Source organism: Antennarius striatus, chromosome 23, assembly GCF_040054535.1.
Source record: "Antennarius striatus isolate MH-2024 chromosome 23, ASM4005453v1, whole genome shotgun sequence".
NCBI lineage: Eukaryota > Metazoa > Chordata > Actinopteri > Lophiiformes > Antennariidae > Antennarius > Antennarius striatus.
In genome coordinates this window covers 10598169-10620432 of record NC_090798.1, presented here as the reverse complement: position 1 = coordinate 10620432, position 22264 = coordinate 10598169, and the positions used below count along the sequence as shown (strand labels likewise).

The following is a 22264-nucleotide window of genomic DNA, read 5'->3' as shown; positions in this document are numbered from 1 at the left end:
CTGAAGGGATGCAAACCAACGCCACAAACACGCTGCAACATTTTCGTTTCACAAACTCGTTTATTGCAGCACTGAAGTGTAGACACTGGGTTCCTTTCCACAGGACGGCGTGAGATCTCTAACCTAACTGTCTCTTCTGTACATCAGGTCCGACTTACAACATCCATACAGAGTGGAAATGACAAATCAAGAAAGGGGGCTGTTAGTCATAAAAACATTAAGTTACGACACGGTCTGCAATCCAAATGTCAATAATACAAAAATAAATAACTGAGAATTCTAGTAGGAGGAAGAAATCCTACGGTGTTAATATTCTGAGGTGGTTTCATTTTGTCCTCACCCTTGTTTAAAGGTCAGCTTTTAATCCTCGCAGTGCAAACTGAATATTTCACAATATATATTATCAGTTCTGTACAAGTCTGTCGACACGAGGATCGACAGTTCATCACAGCGCTTTGCTTCTCTTTTTCCCTGCTGGAGCTTTGAGTGGAATGTTGTGAAATTAAAACGGCATCGGCTGTGCAAAGGGTTAAAAAAAAAGTCCAATTTCGTACGGAGCGACTGCGTGTCAACTGTCGATGACGGTGTGGTAAAAAAACATGGTTGAATTTGTAAGTGTTAGCTTAGCGGCTATTCTACTGTTAAAAACACGGATATTAAAACACGCTGGAATGACAGTGACGTCATGAGACCTGGTTTGACCCCGGGGCGTCTGGAATGTGGTAGAATTAGCTCTGGTGATCAATAATTAGTGATTGTCCTCAGTCCTGACATATTTACGTGCGTATTTACAGGGAGCCTCCCTCTGAAACTCCACATTTACAACCAGGCAAAAATTCATTCACGTACAAAAATGGTGGAGGTGCCAATGCCTCGGACAAATCGGCGCCCCCTGGCGGCCGGTCGGGGCCAGAACGGTGCGAAACAAATCAATGGGAACCGATCCGCAAATATTCAGGACAGACCGAAGCCAAGCGAGCCAAGAAGAGGACGTGGAACTCGCTGCGTTTGCACAAATCTACACTTCGGGGGATGGTTCCGTTTGTCGTCCTGGAAACACCTCGGCCCCACCCCAAAAGATCCACAGCAGCGATGTCCAGAGACGCTAGCGCCGGTGACCGTTCCCAACATGAAGGAGATGAAGACGTACCATTTTTGGGCAGTTTGAGGTGTTCAGATCCAAAAACCGCTTTATGCCCCACCTCTTCCTGTCCACCCCCCCCACGCTGAGCTAACCCCCGGAACAGTCTTGGTCATCGCTGCAGGGGATCAGATGAATGGCGCTCCAAAGCTCTTGAGGCACCACTGGATGCTGGCGCTGGGGGGCCGGTCGATGCAGTGGAGGGACTTGAGCTGCTCGGGGCTCAGCTCATCGTACGCCAGCTTGTACTCCCTGTCGAAGGCCTCTGCGGGTACAGGGGGGGGCGGGGTCAGGAAAGGTCACAGCGGTGATATCAGAGGCGACTTTGCGTTTACTCACCCACGTCGATGTTCTCCCTCCCCAAGGCCACCAGCGAGAGGAAGAGGATCTCTCTGTAGATACTCCTGGGGGAGCAACGACACCAGAAGGTCAGTTCAATGCCTTCAAAAGCTAAATCTCCAAACAGGAAGTAGCATTAAAGGCTAACCTCTGCCGCTTGACGCCCTCCGGGCGCCGCTTGATCTCCCGGATCAGCAAGTTGATGGGACCATAGACGTCGTTCGTCTGGATGTTGCGAACGATGGTGTTGAGGAGGGTCCGGATCTCCTGGTGGTCCGTCGGGGCCAAAGTGCCCTTCTTCTCCCCTAAAGGGCGACACGCCGTTTCAGCTTACGTTGTTCTCCTGGAACCGTGGACTCACCTGTCCAGGCATGTCTGTGCACTCACACAAGACCCTCCAGCGCTGGTAGAGGGGGTCTCCTGGCTCCTGGTGCAGGTTGACGTTGTCCCACAGGAGCTGCACGTACACCTGCTTGCTGTCCTGGGACAGCGTCGTCAAGGGCAACTGCAACGACAAATAAGATGAAGTACCGTTGTACCTTTAACTGCCAGCCCGGGCGGGGGTCCGGGTCTCACCTGTGTCCCCCGGTTGCAGTGTTCAGAGGTGAGGATGAGACCAGGAAGGTGGGAGGGCAGGTCCAGGCGCCGGAAATACCACACCAGGTTCCAGAAGATGATGGGGTGCTGGCTGAGGAACTTGTGGGTGTAGATCACCTGGTGGGGGCACAACAAGGATGAGCAAACGTGTTCGGGGTGTTGTGGTTCTCCGTGGGGGGGGTGAAAGGTGTGGTCTCTGAGTTCTATACCTGGTCGCCTTCGTTCTCCAGCAGGGTCTCCAGCTCCTTGCGCAGCACCAGGGGGCTGAGGTACGGGACGGACAGCGGTTTGGGGTTGGGCCGTTTGGCCCCCACGCCATCCTAACAGAAAGACCACATATTGAGCGACACAAGGGCGATTGGGGGGAGGGGGTCGCGACATGACGGTAGAGAGACCACTCACCGACACCTCTTGCAGACTACAGGGCAGGCTGGTGGTGGAGACGCCGTGTCCGGGCCTCTGGGAGTAGTCCAGGCCCTGCAGCGGCCCCCCCACGCTGTTGCTGCGCGTCAGCGACGTCCCACTGCACCTGCGGGCCCCCGCCGCCTGGTGCTCCAGGAGCCCCAGAGGGTCAGACTGCAGCGGCGCAGGAATCTGACTGAAAAACGGCAAAAAGACGCCTCAGAAAAGGGCAACTACACAAACCTGGGCAAGTTCTGGTCCAGACGGGTTCTGGTCTACCTCTCACGCGGTCCGGCTGGATCCTCTGGAGTCTCTCTGGGTTCCTCTTCTGGGAACGACACCAGTTCGGACGTCTTGATGTCCACCGAGCTGCCGGCAGTGGGCGGGGCGCTGCTGCTGTGGATGCTGTCTCCCGAGACGCTGGGGTTCATGTAGAACCTGGAAGAAGTCGAGATCAGTACAGTTTGCTTGCGCCACTGTCTCATTTCGAATCTCAGGGTGACACTTTCTTACCCGGTCGTCGCTCGTAGGTCGTGGAACTCCACGTGCAGTAGGGGCAGGAAGGCCGTGCGACAGAACGGGCAGTTGGTGTTCAGGTTGGAGTCGTCAGCCGTCCAGCCCGCCATGATCTCCTCGTCGTACACCAGTGCCTCGCAGGAGCGGCACTGGGAGCAACTGGACATCAGCACCTGGAGGGGAGGGGCATTTGTTGAAGGTATTTCTGAGACATCGGCAGTTAAAGGAAGGTAGACGAGGATGTCCAACCTCCAGCGCGCAGTTCTGGTAGATGCTGGACGAGGAAGCGTGAAGCGACGAGCCTTGCTCTGAGTCTGGGAGTCTCCCCGCTCTTCCGGGCGTTGGATCTAAAGACGGAAATCAAAATTTGAGATTGTCTCAGGAACCCCCCCACCCCCCCTCCAGCTGGTCGTTTCTGAGCTTGTCTTCGCTCACGTGTCTGGTGGGTCCCTCTGCCGGTGTCGCTGCTGCCGCTGCTGCTGCCCAGGCTGGTGGAGCTCCGGTTGAGTCCGTTGGCCACCAGCCCCGGGATGAGCCCCCGCTCCAGACTGTCATCGTCCTCGTGTCCGGCCAACATGTGCTCGTCCAGGTGCGACGGGAAGCCGCCGCCCCCTTGGGGCTGTTCCTCCTGGGGGAGGGGGACGTTAAGGGGTGGACATTCAGAGGAGGAACCGACAGGACGGACCTGGAATGTTCTCGAAGCTCACCTCGTCGTCCGAGTAGGAGTACGCCGAGGCCACCGCCCCCCACACTTTGCTGGCCACGTTCGCCGCCTGTTTCATGCTCGACTTGAGGACATCGATTTTGGGTCCTGACAGGAGTGTGTCCATCTTGATGCCTGAGATGGTGTTGATGACTGAGCCCAGCGACCCCCCCTGGGAGGACTTGACCAGCGCGGTCAGTGAGGCAGACCTGGGGCTCCCCGCGTTGCTGGACGGGGTCCTCGTCTTCACTGCGAACGTCTTGGAGCGCGTGACGGCGTTGGGGCTGCGTTTGGGCGTGGCGCCCGGGGAGCCTGCCGGGGCTTTGACGGGCGGCACGGGGAGGCTGGACCGGCGCTCCAGCGGCGGTTGGGGCTGCGGGGAGTCGGTGGTGTCCTCCAGGGTCTGCTGGAGCTCCATGCTGGAGGACTTGGCCCCCAGGGGACTCCTCAGGCTCATGTACATCTCGATCTCCTCTGCCAGGTTGCGGGAAACGACGGCGGGCAGCGAGCGCGGCAGTTCCTGGCTCACGACGGACGCCGTGTCCTCGGATTCAGACACCAGGAGGGACAGGGGGTCGGCGCCCACCTCCACATCCGCCCTCTCCAAGGTGGCTCCTCGCAGCCCGGGATCCTCTTCCTGCGTGTCGGCTAACTTCCTTTTCGGCGGCACCATTTTCCCATCAGGCTCGTCTGCTTCCTCGTCATCTCGCTTCTCTACTTCCTGTCCTCCGGGTCCCTCTTCCTCCGTCAGGCCCCTCTCATCTTCAGGCTCCTCCTCCAGGTCTTGAAAAAGTGCTCTGGACACGCCAGTAGGGGACGGGCTTTGCCCTGCGCAGAGCGCCGCGGCCAGGATGCGAGCGTCGGCGCCCATCTCGATGGCCATGTGGTCGACGCCCTTCTCCAGCATCCCAGCTCGGGTCTCGGCGCTGAAGCTGCAGCTGCGCTCGGAGAAGGATTTCTGCCGCTGCTGCGGGGGCTGACCGACCGCGTCGCGAGGCTCCAGCGAGGCGTCGCCGTCGGGGAGGGACACGCTGTCGCCCTTGCTGTGCCTCCTGAACAGTTTGCCGGTTCCTGGAGGAAAACGAGACCTTTAAATCTCAGGAAGCGACGATTCAATCGTGTCACAGACCGTCCCGGTTCCGTCCCTCACCCGTTTCCCTGCCAGCGTCGAAACTCCCCGTGGACAGCTTTACGATGCTGGGCACGTTAACCAGACTCGGGGGCTCCGCTACGGCGCTGTCCACCGACCCCACATTGTCATCTCCTGAAGGTCAAAGGTCACCATCCACAGATGGACATCAGCATATGGAGGAGGGGACGGGTTTTAGTCGTTCAGTGAACACAGAAGCTTTTCTTACCGTTGTCCCGAGACTTGGATTTGCTTCGCTCTTCCGTGGACGAGACCGCCGTCAGCGATGGCTCCGCCGGCTCCTGGTGCAGCTCGTCCTTGGAGCCGTAGCCCTGATCCAACTGCCTCCCCACGGAACCTGAACCACACACACCCCCAAGGCTTAAAAACACTGCGGCGGTTCAGTGACGGAACGAAGGACGGTGAATCACGGGAAGACGGATAAGTTGCGGCAAAGTTTGCGTTTCATTTTTTGATTCCAATATTTGTCAGACTTGATTTTGATTTTTCCATGTATTTTTTTTGGATAACCGATGCATAATCGAGGACCACGTAATCCGAGGTCTACCTGTACTTCCGTGGTCATCCGGTTTGTCTCCGATGGCGCGGCCATGGCTGAATCTGTGCTCCTCGCCGTTGACCTCGCTCGTGCTGTCGGCGCTCCCGTGGCTTAACCGGTCCGAGTCCGTCACCGTCGATCCGCCTTTGGATGCAGCTGAAGACAAAAGGACACAGAAGGAAAACATTGAGAGACGGAGTGTCAGGCGTTATCCTGGTCCGCCAGTGTCGTCCTCCATCCCCACCGGCGGCGCTACGCGCGGCTCCCTTCTCGGAGGACGTTCGATGCAAACCCCGCTTGAACTGAGCCACCCCACGTAGGACGTTCCTCAGCTTGGTCCACATAAAGAGGCCGCTCCGGTTCCGGCTGGGCCAGGGGCTCTCCAGGACGGCCTGCGGGTACAGAACAACACCGGATCAGGACGCCTGTCAGGTACGGCGAAGCGTCTCCGAGCCGGCGGCGTGAGAGGACGCGTCTCACCTTATTGTAGTATCCGTACGTGATGGCGTTGGGATGAACTCCGGCTTTCTTCATTTCCACCAGGACTCGCACGGCCATGACGGGGAGACCCCACAACCCGCAGAGCTGCATCACCACTCTGTAACACACCTGACCCGCAGAGGTCAAAGGTCACACATTCAGAAAAAACTAAACAAAACCCACGGCGGACTTCTAGACGTGCAGGAGGTGCACGTACCTCGTCCAGCACCTCCACCTCGGTGGTCCTCATCTTCAGGAGGACGTTGTACGCCTGCTGCATGGCGCGGCCCTTGGATTTGGCCAATCGCACGGCGGCGGGGAGGCAGATGAACCACAGGCTGTAGCAGTGGCTGAACAGACAGCGCGCCCACAGCGGGGGGTTGGAGTAGAACCGCTTTGCCATTTTATACGCCAGCTTGACTTCCTGGGATGGGGGCAAACATGGGGGGGGGGGCAGGTTAAACGTCTGAAGACAAACGAGGGCGAGGAAACGTCACCCAGGTCGGGACGCACCTGCTTCGTTCTTTTCGCCAGCAGGGCGGGGCTACTGGATAGACTCGCCCCTGCCGCTCTGGTGCTCAGCGCCGGCCGTAACTCCCGGGGACGGTCAAACAGCGTCGCCTTCAGCCTGGGGAAGCCTTTATACCTGGGGGGACAGACACAGCGGTTATCTTACGTTGTTCTACGGCGGTTCTTCCTTGTTGAAGCCGTTCACAGACGTACGTGTATTTGGGGGCGGGTTCGGATCCGTCGGTGACCGGCGGCTCTGGGGGCATGACGAACACCGTGTGCTCGCTCTTCTGGGACTCGTCCAGCTCCAGGAGTCTGGCATCTTCGGACGACTCTCCTTCAACCTGCAGCCGAGATCACATCGAGGCCTCGATGACACACGAACGAACCACTTCCTGTTTGTCTGGCGGCAGGAAGTCAACAGCTGCTAGCATTTTAGCGTCTATTGTACTTTTAGGTTAATAACGGGGTTAGAGGGTTAGAAGAAAAGTAGGAAGAGTTTAAGCCCTGCTGTAACAACACTTATCAGGAGGTGAAGGGGTTAATCTGTGTGATGTTAAACGTTAATCACAAACAGGACAAAGAAGGAAAGGTGAGTCCAGTGTCAGTGATTACCTTGGTGCCCTTGTCGGTGATTTTATCAGAGGGAAAAAGCTGCAAGAAGAGGAAAGAGAGCAAAGGAACAGATTGAATCGGAGGAAATTTGGGCTTCCTTGTTTTCCCAGAGGATGAATGTTACTTTGCCGACGCAACGTTAAAAACAAAAGCTCATTCGCGGGGGGGAAAACCTCGAGTGAGAGGAAAACCCAAGCAGCGGAACACCGGAGTGTGGCGCCATGTTAGCATCTAAGATCCAGTCCGGTCGCCGGGTCTGGAATCACCTTCTCCACGCAGTCGTCAAAGAAGGCCAGGCCGGTGTCCTTGTCGCTGACGAAGGTGCACTCCTCGATGAAGCGGATGAAGATCTGCGTCTTGGTGAGCTGGGAGTAGAACTTCTGGTGGGCCCGGTCCCGGCTCTTGTGGAACCCTGCAGGAAGACGAAAGGATGTGACGTCTCGTCTCCAACACGATGGAAAGAATCCAGAAAACTTGTTTTCTTTCTGATCTGATTCTGAACGATGTTTTGTCCATGAGTCATTCTTGACGCTTGTCGAGATGCTTGCCTCGGTCCCATGACTACCTTCTTAAAGGGGCTGCTCTGGCCGCTAACACAGAATACATTATCATCATAATGAAACTCCCAAGCTAGCAGAACCAACAAAAAACAAATGGTGTGACGTTACGAGGACGCTGAAAATAAAGTTTACACAAACTGGATTCATGTTTATTATTATATTTAAATAAAACCGTTTTTATGCCGTTTTGTGACGACCTTCATCTGTATCTAAACTTAATCTGCAACAGGGAAGCTAAATGTGAATCGATTTCCCAACAGGGCGCTGTGGTAAAGTCTTAAAACAAGCCCACAGGGGTGACTGATGCATCTTATTGATGGATCCTGAAATAGAGACGCCGATACCATTAAAGCTCAGCAGGAGCTGCCGATCCGCCGCTCACCTTGCAGGTCGTAGATTGAGTCGATGGCCGTGGCCTTCGCGGACGGCGCCTGCGTGATGGGCTTGAGGTAGTAGCGGTAGCCTTTCAGGATGGAGGCCATGAAGCGCAGGAAGGCTTCTTGGATCTCCATCTCCAGGGACGTCTTCTTCTTGTGCCAGGAAAAGTCCGCCTCGATGGGGGTCATGTCCACGGCTGAGGTTTCCTGTAATGTCTGACGTACGGAAACTAAACGCAAACACAAGAAAAATTAAAAGTCAAGGTCAGTGTTGACCTCGTTCCATTAGCATCTGGTGTGTTTTTGGGTCATGCTGTCGCTCCACACGCTAACACCGTGTGGGTGCAGTACCTACCGGTGGCCAGCTGGTGGTGCACGCCGCTCAGCGAGCCGATGAGGCTTTTGCAGGGCTTCTTCGGGAGGTTCTTCCAGTTGCTGTTTCTCTTCTCGTCAGACCTGCACACACAATCAGTCGGTCAGCGGCGGCGTTCGAGGCGCGTGAACGTGCTGCAGCGCCACCTACAGGTAGATTGTGTTGGTGTCCAGGTCCACACAGACCACGTCTGGCGGGGGGTCGTACAGGTCGAAGTAGCGCGAGTCCACGCCCACGATGAACGGGAGGGGGGCGTTGAGGACGCCGGCCAGCGACAGTGGGCACAGGGGGATGTAGGGGCACTGCCACTGGAAGGGGAAGATCATCTGAGGAGACAGTGAACGCACCACAGACTGTTGTGACACCTCAAACAGATGCATGCGTGTGTGTGTATGTGTTTTTCTGTATTGTGACATCCTGTGTTCAAAGAGACACAGCTGGCAAAGTTCAACGGCGCTCACGAATACGGGGAGTGAACGAGCGGCGGCGCCGCCAAATAGGGCGAAGGTCAAACGATATGAAGCCAACTGTAAAGACAGAATGTTTATCCGTTTCCTTAGCCGCTCTTTGTAGCGGCTGCAAATCGATAGCGAACTGGACGTTCCCTGCGCCGCAAAAGTTTCCACACTGCGGAAACTAGTCATCCTCAACTCAGTTTCAATAACAAAAAAGTTATCTGGACTTTGTGAGTCGTGAAACTTACCGCCACCACGGCCTCGGCAACGCCGGTCAGCACGGCGGGTCGCAGCGAGTGCAGCAGGATTTTACTCTCCAGCAGGACGAAGTGCAGCAGCGTGGCGCAGTTCTCTGGACCCAGGTTCATCAGCAGGGTCCCGTAGTCTGCCCCGCTGAGGGAGGGGGGGTGGGGTTGGGGCAAAACAGAAGACAAGGGAAATTTGTTAATGATGGTCAGTGAACGCATCTCAGCTGAAGTTTTATACAGGCAAACCGAGGTTTACGCCGATTTGAGAACATGAGCCGTCAGTCAAAACCATTCTCAGATCTGTACTGAACTATATAAATGAATGCATTTTAATAATATTTAATTGATATTAATGTATTTTAAGATGAAAAATTATACATTTTTAATACAGTTCAGAAAAAACGTCTGTCTCGTCTTCAGCTGCTTCTCCCTCATTGTGGGTCACAGGGATCGCTACGGGCTGATAATGATTTTATTCAGATTTATTGTACAGTAACATATTACGTGCTTTTAATAGTTCACTAGTGATTTTTCGATTCAAATTTTTAAGGTCGAGTAAAATGAAATAATCTTTCCGCGTATTCTTTTCAAAAGCGACCTATAATCGAGAACGTCGTACCTCCAAACAACGTAAGCCGATGTTTTCCTGTGTTCCATTTCTGCTGGTTTTCTTAAAACATTGATGTCTTTGAGCCGCCGTTAAATCTCACATTAACACTGAGGTTCTGACCCCAAAACATCTCAAACGGATGCTTTTATTCTGGCGGGGCGGTCCAGCTGGCTTACCTGAGGGGTAGGGGCGTGCACACCGGCTGGGAGAGGATCAGGGTATCGTGTGCTGAGAGCTGGAGGACAAACACAACAAACACATGATGAAGCATCAGTTTGATTGATGGTCTGTCCGTTAACAGCCATGGGTGGGGGGTGAACTCACCTGGACCAGAATCCTCGGCCTCTGAGGGGAAGGAAACGACACGTTGTGCATGAAGTGGGAGATGTGCCTGTGGACAGAAGAAGTTCAACGTCATCCAATCAGAACAGAACCTTCTGCGCTTAGCAACAGACAACCTGGAGGCCAACATCTGCTTCTACTCGTACTTCTCGATGGGCAGTGGGTGTGGCCCGGATACCGACAGCTTGTAGAGGAACATCAGGAACTTCCTGAAGGACTCGAAGAAGGGCCAGCGCGACAGCAGGCAGATGCACTTGTTGGAGTTGACGGGCCGGTTGGGGATCATCTTCTTCTCCACGGTGGTGAGGACGCCCAGCTGGATCTTCTGCTTCTCGCTCAGCAGCTCCACCGGGTACGGCTCGTAGAACTGGATGGCGGCGCCGTACACCTGCAACCAGAGACGCCCCGAATAAGAGTCTCATTCCGGCTTTAGAGCTCGCTCATGGACGCCACGTCTCACCTTCTCGCCAGAAGAGTTGGTCAGGACGAAGGTGGAGAAGACGGGCAACGGGTCCCGGGTGTTGGGCGCCCAACATTCCACCTTGGCGCCCATGGGCAAACAGAACAGAGGGACGGATTCCGACAGGGGGAAAGATTCGTAGTCGTCTTCTGGGTAACGAAAGATCAGACCTGGAAGACGAGAGGAAAGTGACGTCAGATGTTGGAATTTGATGCTTTCCTGAAAAGACACACATTTCCTATTTCCTAAATGCCCAAGTCATGGGGGGCGTGGCAGGAAGTGCCTTCATCTGCGATGAATAAGCAGCCGCCTCGCAGGAAAAAGGCCGAACAGAAAGATAAAGCTAGCATGTGTGCGTCCACATGGGTGTGTGTGTGTTTGTGTGATTGTACACACTCATATGAACGCTGATTACTTGCATGTTGCACAATGAATTGTTCCAAAGGCCGAGCCGTTAAGGAAGCGTTCAGTCAGTGGAAATGTCAGAAAAATACCAGCTGCAAAAAGCTGCAAGTGTAAAACCCCAGGATCAGATAAGCGGTGAAGGTGTCGCTCGCCCAGACGCCAAGATAACACGACAACAAAGGCCGATTGTGTGAACGCCTCACATCGTTCACTGGGACTGAGTCACCGCAGACGCACAGGACATCATGAAAACCAACTGTTAGCCTGATTCTGACCAGAGTCGCCCAATAATTCCCACCTCGTAAAGCAAAAATCTTTGAAGCGGGATGTAAAAATTCACATAAATGATCTGAGTTTTACTCACCAGCTTTGTAGCTGATGGAGTTGGACGCAGACACTGACTTCTTGTAGCACAGGAACACGTTGGAACCCCACTGAAAGTTAAAACAGGAAGTTTACTGCATGTTCTCTGATGACTGATGACGCTAACGCTCTGCGTGCACTCACCATTCCACAGTTGAGGTTCTTGTCCACCTTGCAGAAGGTGTGCGGCGGCGTCTCGCCCTTGCTGGTGATGATGACGCAGATGTCAGTCACCGCCAGTGAGTTCTGGGGCTGGACGGGCGGCGCCCGGCGGAAGGTGATGAAGATCCGCTGCGAGGTGGCCGAGCTGTTGTTGACGTTAGCGCAGCGGCCGTAGGGCGTGGCCTGGATGACCTCGCAGCCCTGGATCAGACGCTCTTTGCCCTCATAAAGCACACTGAAAGACAAACAGCAAGCTAAACATGTTAGCTTAGCATGACGATAACGTGATGCCCCAGAATTATCCTGTTGTTTAAATCAAGGTTAAGACAAATCAAGACGGCTCCGTCAGGAGGGAATCGGCGACCAGATGGTTCCATTGGCCACTCTGAGTTGTCTACACCATCGTACGATCTCTAGTGGCCCACTAGTTGATCGTACGATCGTAACATCAGGGACATTGTGTTGTTGTTGCAGTTAAAACACTTGTGGTAGTTAAATAAATAAACACATGTAAAAGAGAAATGAACCGGGGCTTCTGGAGTCTAACGAGACAACACTGCAAAGCTCTCAAAGACAATGAAGCGTCTCAGACGAGTGACGCAGAGCCCGTTGGGCTTCTAGACACTGCTTTGCTATCTTGAACAGTCTCTGCCGCCAAGAGACAAATCTCACTTTCAGATGATGCAACGGTTTACATTGTAAACCAGGATGACCTCAACTTTGAATGTCAACAACCAGAGCCGGATAACACCAAGGGATTGTCCACATGGCGCTGAAGAAGAACGTCCACTGCTACACTGTTCACTGCGTTTGAATCCAGTCGGAGTGATTTTAAAAAAGGCATTGTTGCCAGACAGAAAGGGAGAGGCCGGCCTGTGGGTCAGACTAATCTCTGGTTTCTCCGGTTTGAAGGGAGGATCTGAGTGTGGTCAGACTTTCTCCAGCTCTGGTTTCTCTTTGAGGTCCCTCTTCAAAGGCTGATGTGATTCAGACATATTTACCAGCTGACTCATTCACGTCCCAGACGGTGGAGAAGCTTGGACGAGATCCTCACATATACTCTGACTTTAATAACATGGATTACTGCCAGAGTTGTGTTCCTGTTACTATTGTGTGCTTCCTGATCGTTCCACGTTGGTCAAGATTGGACAGAAGCAATCAGGAATCGACTGTCGGATTCTCCTGCTCCACGCTCTTCCTTCTCCACCCCAACAAAGCGACGTGGGAGGCCCGAAAGCTTCTTTAAGTAATGAAATTTTTGCATTTTCTTTCTCTACTCTTGGAGGGACAATAGTGCTGAAACACTCCACTTATTCTGAAAAGAGCAAGACAATCCTAAAGAGGCCAGGAGGACGGCTGCCAGCCAACACGGAGGTCTAATGAGCACAGCGAGTCGTGACGTGGAGCCCCTCGGTCGGGAGGCGACAGATGGAGGATGAATGATTTACAGGTTGTTGGCTTTTCCTTTATTCTTCTGCTGGATGAAGACCAGCAGGTGGGACGTAAACCCAGCAGGGGCAAACATCGAGGTTGGAACACGGCCCGAAATATTTATAGACCGCCTGTGTTGCAGATCAACCAAAACAGAACTGGAGCTGTGAGGAATCTGTTTTTATTAGACTCCAATCTCATCTATCTGACTAAAAATGAAGTCATCAAATTGTTCGTTATCATTTCTGTCTTTCCGTCCAACAAATACCACCCAAGAAATTTAGTAACTCGATGAGGCCCATGAATCCTTAGCAACTCTGCTTCCATTTTCTACAAAACACATGTCTGCTAGCATGTTTAGCTTAGCAGCATTGCACAATCTCTCAACAGGAAACTGAAGTTGATATTTGATCTTGTGTTTATGCTCGGTGTGCTGACGGCTGCAGGGCTTCACCGCGGGTTTGTGTGGTTGTGCAGTTTAAAACAAAAAGCGACCACAAAAGTAAAGACTAAGTTAAATGCATCAAACAACAGGAACACAATCAATGCATCGCAGTCAACGCACAAAACCGGGTTTAATGTACGACTTCAGAACCACTGAGAGAGCAGCGAGTCGTCTGTGGGAACTGGAAACTCCAGTTTGTTCAAAGGGGACAAATTCAGGCGTCGAACACAAAGACAGAGGTGTGTGTGGAACTCTGCCGCCGCAGGACGTTGCATCATCTACCTCGTTCACGGCCTAACATCACCACCCCGTTCCGGATGGACTGGTTAGCCAATGAAACGCTCCGTTAAAGCATTGGTCTCCTGGTAGCTTAAGGGCACAAGAAAACACGAGAGGCTCAACAAAAGTTTCCCCGTGAGCCGCGTCCGTGTGACGGTTGACCCACTTGGAATTCATCAAGTATTTTGTCGTTATGAATTAGAAAAAAAGCTTCTGCCTCATTCCAAACAGTTTCCATCCCAACGATGCCCTGAGGCTCCGAGTCGACTGCAGCTCGAAAGGGACACGAGTTCAAATCCCTGCCAAGCTGAGCTGGTGTGTTCTGCATACCGCCGACCAGAAGTACGGCTTTAGCAGCGCCTGCTAACACTGTGGCATCCAGAAGCGACACTGAATCACAGCCCTAACAATGCTAAAGGTAAAGGCTAGGCTAATAAAACGATTAACTACTAAGGCTAACAATGGATGACGTTCTACATACTGTCCAGAAAGAACAGAGGAGGACTGCGGCTGCGTTGGGTTTAACAGTCTGGAACCTGTAGAGATTTGGCTTTTGGCTAGCTGCTATCTGTCTATCTATATCTATCTCTATCCATGTCTATCAATCTACCTACATATATATTTATATCCATGTAACTCACCCGATGTCGATGAGGGGCGACTTCCCTCGGCTCCTGCGGTAGCACAGGAACAGCTCGGGGCTCTTGAGGCTGCCGTGGTTCAGGTTGGCCGGCTGGCCGCTGTAGGTGCTGTCGATGCAGGTGAAGCCTTCGGGCACCGTCTCCCCCGCCGACCTGTTGATGACGGCCAGGTCGGTGATGGGCGCTTTGGGGCCGCTGGACTTAGCCTCCGACAGGTCCTGCTCCAGGGGGGTGGACTTGTCCGTCAGCCCGGCCACCACAAAGTAGTCGGTCACGCGGTGACCCTTGTCCTCGATCATGGCTGGTGGTACCTGGGGGTAAGAAGCGGAGCCAATAAACCCCCTTGTTTAAAGGTGCATCAGGTCACACTTTAACATAAAGCTAAGGGAACATTTTGCAGAAAGAGGAGCTCCACATCACTTCAGGACACTGGGTGGATTCCTCAAGCAAACATACGCAGAATGCTAAGTAAAACTGGCCGAGGCAATAAAAGGATCCTTTTAGACGGCCGATCCACCGAGGGGCAAACAAACTGTGGAAACACAAGGGCTAATGAAGGAACTGGATTTATTCACAAACACTCTTGTCCTTGTCCGTCACCGCACTGCTTACAATTATGTCGACAGAACTGAAGCGACAGAGAGCCAAGGGAGAGCAGCCGGGCCCGGAGGAATGCTCAGAAATGCCACCACGAGCGTAAATCAAGCCCACAACCAGGTCCACGGAAAACACGAGTATAAATACGACACTGACCCGCGGGAAAGAGAACACCCAGAACACGACCATTTACTGAGTCTCCTACAGTCATAACACCAAACTCAACCTGTGGCGGTTCATCTTCAGGAGGAAGAAGGAAGGGAACCATTCCCAGTGTGTTACTGTAGCCGACAGGAAGTTCAAGTTTTCCACTGGTGACTCAGTGGAAGCAGGAGGGAAGAAAGACGCCCCTTTCTACCGAGCACAAACTGCCCCGGACAAGGAACACTAATTCAGTTTCAACTTTTAATAGTATATCCCATAATGACACAACATAACATCTAAAGGACAACCATAGACTGGTGATGTGGACGCAGGTCAACTGACTGCCCCCAAGGAGCGTTTACACCAAAAACACCAGCAGGTGATTCTCCTAAAAAAATAATTCTAGTCCAAAGGTTAGTTTGGAGTCTTTGTGGACGATGACGTGACGACCTTTGTGTTAAACAGTCTTTAAAAACAAACTAATAGATGGAACATATTTGAAAAAGAAACAGAAAGCAAAAGCAGACAAAGTAGGTGAAAAAGAATGTAAACAAGAATGCAAAGTATAAAAAAAACTGTAAAAAAGAAAGTAAAAATAGAATAGAGTTAAATTACATAAAGCAAACAAGGAAGTAAGAGAACAATTTTAGCAAAAAATCAAGTAAAACAAGTTTCAAAAGATGATAAAAACGAAAGTGAGCAAACAAATAAGTCAAAAAAAGTCCTCAAGAGGTTTAAGAAGGAATCAGGTAAAAAAGACGAATTAAAGTTAAATCAATGTGAAAAAAGGAAAAAAGGAGAAGACAGACAAATTGATTCTTCATAGTCGCCAAAGGAATTTGAGATTATCATCACTTCTGAAGCACAAATTAAATTCTGGCTGATGAATAGAGCTATAAAAACAAATTAGTGTTGTTCACATGGGTGGAGGTGTGGCCAGCCAGTTTGAACCCCAGCGGTAAAAACAAAAGAGGAGGAGGAGGAGGAAAAGGAGATGGTCCAGACCAATCGTCTCATGGCGATGGAAGCTCCTTCATCTCCAAGCAGTGTGTGAACCACGGTTCTATATCAAAAACGTGACCTCTGTTATCTTATCGGTCACTACCAACATTAATCAGAGTTATTAACATGAGCTGAAAAGGTCGCTCATCACTCATCGCTCTGGATTCCAATCTGACGTCGTTTTTAACGTCTAAACTCGGCAGTCCGCCCGAGCGAACGAGGCAGACGTGATCTGGATGCTTTGAAAAACTACAGCTGGAAATTTTCCGGACATATCACACATTTCTTTCTCCGTCCATGGAAAAACACACAAATTTGTAACAGAAAAGTCCCAAAAGGCAAAAATAATCTGGTTTTTAGTGAGGAAACCCAGTGTCAGGTGATCACAGTTATATTTTATACGTAGATTTCTCAGGTTGGATGGTGATAAGCTGTCGCCATCAGAATCCAACCACTAGCACTAACCATTCCTAGCCAGGAAATCAAAATAACTGATCTACAACTAAAAGTTAGCCACCAAAACCAGGAATGCAACACATCTAAAAACTAATATTCATAAAAAACCCCACCCAGGAACTGAAGTGACTCAGAGGTTCGCCCAAGCGGCTGGCGTTGCCATGGAAATGTGACTGCAAACAAAGAGAACCATATGTTTGGTTGTAGTACATTGGAGCAGACCTACGTAGGACTAAACACACACATGCTTCAGGCTAACGTGGCTATTAGCCTGATCTTTACATAAGGCCACTCAGAAATAAAAAAGACAAAGAGGGTTTGCTGTTTTCTTTCTTTTCATGCATATTGGAGCGTTTCTGCGACACAAACACGTTCGTCTGGAAGTGTGTGAGGTGTGACTCCTGCAGCTTCCTGACAGCAGGGGTTCAGATCGAAGCCCGGTCGGGAACAAAGCGTCGAACAAAAACATGACCCCCCCCCCAAAAAAAACAACGAGAACCACCCCAGTGGATCAAGATGTCCCTCACAGAAGACAGTGAACACGTTCTCCACTGATTATCTAGGCTAACCTCGTAGCAACAATACAGAGGATTTATTCCCTTATTGACCTATACTAAAATGAAAGAAGAAAAAAAAGACAGGCTTCTCACAGCGACAGGAAACTATGTCAAAGGAAATTATTTCATTTTCCAGAGACTCGCCAGCAAAGAATTTTTTAAAAACCCACGTCATCCTGGTGTTTTATCCCCACTCTGAAACAAAAAGGTGGCAGAAAAGCAAATCTGTGACGCATTGAAGGTTTAATCCGTTACGCTTCAGGAAGATAACTAACTTTTCCTGAAAACACCATGCACTTAAACACAGCGTTAATATGCATGGAGTGTAAACACACACACACACAGACACACACACCTCCTGACTAGCATTACACCAACTAAGGAAATGGATCTCCGTCATTGGATGGTCCGACCTGCAGACGGGTTATATTGTTCTATCTGGTTAACATAAAACATGTTTGTGGCCATAAACGGCCCCGGCGTTGACGGCGTCGCCTTGGGGGTGTAGCCTAGAATCTTTAACGTTACTGTAAACACAAGCGAACGTAGCATGGAGGATTTTCCGCTCCCCTTCTTCTTCGCTTGTAACGGCTTGCAGCGCGCCGGCTCTCGGGTTGAACGGTAAAGAGATGAGTCAAACGACCGACATGTTTGTTCATACAATTTTCCCAGCATTCGTTGTTGTTGGTAACCCGACCCCCCCTGCCTCTGCAGGTTTGGCTCTGCCCCTCCTTTCCCATCAGAAAACCTGTTTCCAGTCCTCCTGAGCCTCAACCATCGGGTGTCGAGTTCTAGCTCTCAAATGTTTTAGTTTGATTGTTTTCTACCAACAATGAATTCCTGGATCTCTTCAAGTGTTGACCAATCAGGTGACTTGAAGATGCAACAGGAAATGGAGGTGAGCTACCATTCTCCGTCTGTCTCTTCATCCAGATCCAGATAGAACAGCCCAAAAAAGTTCTATTTACAACGTGAAACTGACGATCCAGATTCACTCCAAAACACAACGGGTTCTTCCAAAACGAGCTCAGCCAATCACAAGACGTACAGTCAAGGCGTGAAAAAAAGGCCAACGGCACCAACGGTGCATGCAAATCAACTCACATCCGTGACGCCAAACAGGTTCAGCACCAAAACACGAGAAGCAACCGCAACACCCTGCGACACCCCTGAATTCAAAATTTTACCCTGACCTACTTGCATAGGTCAAAGATCACTGGCCTTCTCCCTTGTCTTTCTATCTTATCTGGTTCCTGAGTGTACAAAAGTTGAAATTTGACCTTGACCTAGGTCAAGGTCATTTAAAATTTTTATCCCCTTTGCTGCCCGAGTAATGTTTCATCTTTCTATCTGCAACGGTTGCAAACATATTTGGTGGACTGACGGACGAACACACGAACACTGACAATTACATCACTGCTGTGAAGCAGGATGTAATAAAACCAGTCGCCCTCCGATTGGTTTGATCCTAGCTAGATCGTCCCTCGCTAGGAGCTACTGAGCGCTAACTTCTGAGCTCCTCCTGAGCGAATAGCTTTTGCTAATTTTTAGCGCTTGAGGCGTCACCAGATCGGCGTCTCGGCACCCAGGCTAAGGGGTCAAAGACCTGAAGACTTCTGACCCAGAAACGGGAGAAGATGCTAACTCAAGGACAAGGTGACCCCCCACCCCCACCCCCACTGACTCATTGAGCACCTGAGGCAGCTTTGATATTCCAAAGTACGTCGTTCTTCCAGCTCCACTGGGGGCCGCTTAGCTGCAGCCTCGAGTGGCACTTTATCGCTCCGGTTTGGAGGATGTGGAGAGCAAAGTGCTTGTTTGTGTCACCTGTCATCGCCGCGTGTTGCCGGCGGCGCCGTGCTGGCAGGGCGTGGGGCCAGCCCGAGCCCGAGGCACCAACGAAGTGACGAAACCGTTACTTTACGAGGCGGCGAACGCGGTGAAACCCACGCTTCCTGCTTGTGTCTCCTTCAGTGGAGCGTCAGGAGATGAATTCAGATTAAAACCAGATGTTTCAATAAGATCTTTTGGCGTTAGCGACATACCAGGACAACAGATCATTACAGACGATCAGTTTGAAGTCTGTTTGCCAACATCTGATCAATCCCCTACAGGGACGAACCCCCAGTCTGCTCCCTTCTGGTTCCACATCTCTGTAAATCTTTGTGGGACCTGAACCTCTGATTGTTTTCTCAAGAGAAAGTTAAAGGTCCGCCTCATCTCTGAGGGTCTTTAAGGTCATGTGATCCAGGGAGGGAGGGGTGAGGGGACCAGATCTAAACCGACGAGGGTTGGTTCAGGCCAGGTTGGGTTCTGCAGCGGCGTCATGAGATCGCCCCCCCCGCCAGAGCGTGACCGCCTCACGGACAGGAAGCATTCTTTCCACTTGGAGTGGAGGCAGGGGGCAAACTCGCTGCCCTCGCTAACAGGCCGAAAACACATCAGAGCGCAACTTCTTTTACTATTACTGTGCAAACGTGACCCAAATAACGCAGCAGGGCATCGGTTCACGACGCAGGAACTCTGCGTTGTTATTGGATAACAATTCAAACCGAACACAACCGGAGAACCGAGTCATGGTGAGACTTCAGGAATGCTAACCTGTGCTTCAACCTGGCTGCAGCTCTTTGGGGCGCTAATGGGAGGGTAATTGAAGGCTAATGTTGCGCTACATGATGCTAATGAGATACAGAGATGCTACTTCAAAGCTACAGAGATGCTACAGAGTTGCTACTTCAAAGCTACATGGTTGCTATGTCAATGCCTCTGTGACGAATGAAATGAAATTTATTGTCCCGCTAAGGGAAAATATCAATCAATCAACTTTTATTTATATAGCGCTAAATCATATCTGAAGACATTTTAAAGCACTTTACAGATGGAAAGCTAACAATGCCCTCCAGAGCAAGTATAAGCCACGGTGGCGGGGAAAAACTCTCTCATTGAGGAAGAAACTCCGGGCAGGACCCAGGCTCTGGAGGGCGGATGACCGAAATTATCTTTGACTTTTCAGTAACGGAACTTCAAGGCTACTTCAGTGCTACAGAGATGCTACTTCAATGCTACCATAATGCTACAGAGATGCTACTTGAATACCACTGGAATGCTGCTGTGATGCTACTTGTTACGTTTATGCTACTTTGACGCTATTTCAAAGCCTGTATGATGCTACTGTAATGCAACTTCAATGCTACTTGGGCGCTACCTCTATAGCGCTGTGATGCTGATGAGATGCTACTTCTATGTTACTTTGATGCTACTTCAATGCTACATCAACGCTGCTTCAGTGCCTGTGTGATGCTACAGTAACTTCTGATGTTACCATGACGATACTGTGAATGTACTGCGATGCAGCTTGGATGCTACCGTGATGCTAACGCTTGAATGAACACTTGCCTCAAACAAAAACACTGAGTTAACAAGAATTTACAAATTACAGCACATGAAAGATCAAATTAGCTAAAAGCTAATTATACACCAAGCGTTGTCAGGGCAACACGTTCTAGTTTAAAGCCGATCCAAATGAAGGAACAGATCGGGAACTTTTCTTGAGCGATCCATTAAAAACATTGATGAAATGATCCAAACACATCAGAACTGTTGGGGCCCCAACCAGTGCCCGTCCACCGGGGGCGTCGGGGGGTCGTTCCCCAACTGAGCTCCACCAGCAGGAGATGGTGGCGTCAAATGGATGCAAGATGTTTTGGATTGTTTGAAGATGACGACCTCAAACAGACTTGGGGGGGCGGGGTCAGGTATCACCTTAAACATAAACACCAAAAAGCGCTAAAGCAGAACGTCTGGAACCACTTGAAGAATCAGTGGGACATGAACCTTTTAAGAGGAGTCGACCCGTCAGTCAAACTCACCCCCCCCCCCACATTAAAATCCAGTTGGACTTCATGGTCCTCTTGACGCCGGCCTGCTTCCTTTGTTCGCTCGCCGCCTGACGAGGTTCAAGTTCAACGTCCACAAAGACATGACCTACTTTCTACCTGCCGCCGTCGCCACTCCCCTTTCCCAGCAGCCCCCGCCATCCCGCCAAGGTCAAGAGAGAAATGTTCTACCGATGCAGTTCATCAGGTGCACCACACACACACACACACACACCTTGGATTTTCCATTACATTCTAACATTCCTTCTGCAATCTCAGGTGGGTGAACTAATGGAAGCGTCCAGGCGGGGGGGAGGAGGTGCCATCCTGGGCCCTGCTGGAGCTCGTGCCCGCCGTGAATCACCAAAACCGTGATGATGATGGGGGGGGGGGCTGGAGCAGGCCTGCAGGGCTGGATTTGCATGCTCCTGGCAATACATCAAGTGCTGAAGCGCAGATATGTGAGCACCTTGGTGATGCGTTCAAGGACAATTGGAAACTTTCCCACTCTCAGTTTACATATCTGCGTTTAGAGCGACACAAAATGCAAACATCATAGAATAAAGCTCACGTGTCACACAGGAAGTCAGGTGAGCACTTTGAAATGTTTCAGCAGGAATTAAACGTGTTTTTTGAGTTCAGTTCCTCCATTTCCGAGCGGATAATTCGGTTCCTGAACGTTACAAGGAGGAGGAGGAGGGGAGACACCTGCAGGTTAGGCAGCCTCCAGGAGCGGAGGAAGACTATCTGAGGGCCGCACAGGACGGAGGAAGAGGGGGAAGAGGAGGAGGATATTCTGCCCCCAACTGTTGCACCCGATGCGCCGCGGGGGGGGCAAAAGTTTAAACCGTGAATAAAGAGGTGAAATCTGCCCCTCCGCGCGGACCGTGTCGAGTTACGTGGCCGCCGCTCCACGGTTGGATTCCGCGGAAAGTAGCAACGCAACACCAGGAAATATTCAACATGTGACCCGAGTGTTCCTTCACCACCGCGGAAGCCGCATTAAACGGTTAAACCGGTGGATTTAATCCCGCCAACAAACTATTTTTAGCACCGAGCTAATGTTTTAAATTACTGCCACTCACCAGCTGTTCAGACCGCAAGCAGAGACAATGTTGACATGAAGGCAACTTGCAGTTTCCCCCCCACGTCCCGCTGCGTATATTCCGTGTTTCTACTTGTGCAACTCAGGAAGAGGTCGAACCGGAACGCAAAAAATAAAAAATAAAAATAAAAAAATCCACTTTGAAACGACTCCCTTCAAACTTTGCTGCCACTTCTTCGCCACACTCTCATGTGAAGTTGTCGGCGGAGGCCGGCGCCATGTTTGTGTCTGCGCTGGGACTCCTGTTTGGCGAGCTGTCCCCTGAACGTCTCTCCTCGGCTGGACACGCCCAGAGAAGAGGAGCGGCCACAGCGTAGCTCCGAATGACAGGCGCTGGCTGACGTCAAGCGAGCTGACGTAACTTAGCGTCTTCCGGTTTGGCCTTT

General features: G+C 51.3%; 1 protein-coding gene across 2 annotated transcripts; it reads right to left on the bottom strand.

The window, feature by feature from the left end:
- Window positions 1-40: 40 nt before the first annotated feature.
- Window positions 41-22124, bottom strand: dennd4c (DENN/MADD domain containing 4C). Of its 2 annotated transcripts, XM_068308427.1 has the most exons (34): window positions 21859-22124; window positions 14143-14453; window positions 11329-11581; window positions 11186-11255; window positions 10417-10586; window positions 10103-10344; window positions 9939-10005; window positions 9791-9849; window positions 9005-9149; window positions 8452-8627; window positions 8284-8384; window positions 7934-8158; window positions 7258-7403; window positions 6992-7030; window positions 6590-6720; window positions 6380-6512; window positions 6084-6290; window positions 5867-5995; window positions 5631-5778; window positions 5396-5542; window positions 5057-5185; window positions 4849-4962; window positions 3703-4769; window positions 3431-3623; window positions 3245-3342; window positions 2993-3168; window positions 2759-2917; window positions 2480-2675; window positions 2287-2397; window positions 2057-2194; window positions 1868-1985; window positions 1629-1785; window positions 1481-1545; window positions 41-1406 (listed from the first exon to the last, which is right to left on the bottom strand). In XM_068308427.1, exons 2-34 carry the CDS (start codon window positions 14439-14441, stop codon window positions 1270-1272), a joined length of 5745 nt encoding a protein of 1914 aa, XP_068164528.1. In that variant the 5' UTR covers window positions 14442-14453; window positions 21859-22124; the 3' UTR covers window positions 41-1269. The 2 variants fall into 2 exon arrangements, with proteins under 2 accessions (XP_068164528.1, XP_068164529.1); XM_068308428.1 differs by lacking the exon at window positions 6992-7030.
- Window positions 22125-22264: the final 140 nt, after the last annotated feature.

What these genes read in the sequence shown, in the direction of transcription:
- dennd4c (XM_068308427.1), bottom strand. Translation starts at nt 14,441, where the DNA reads ATGATCGAGGACAAGGGTCACCGCGTGACCGACTACTTTGTGGTGGCC. An exon ending in TGGCGAAAAGAACGAAGCAG is followed by an intron (nt 6,291 to 6,379) that starts GTGCGTCCCGAC and finishes CCCCCATCCCAG; the next exon opens with GAAGTCAAGCTGGCGTATAA. An exon ending in CCAGCGCTGGAGGGTCTTGT is followed by an intron (nt 1,786 to 1,867) that starts GTGAGTGCACAG and finishes GTCGCCCTTTAG; the next exon opens with GGGAGAAGAAGGGCACTTTG.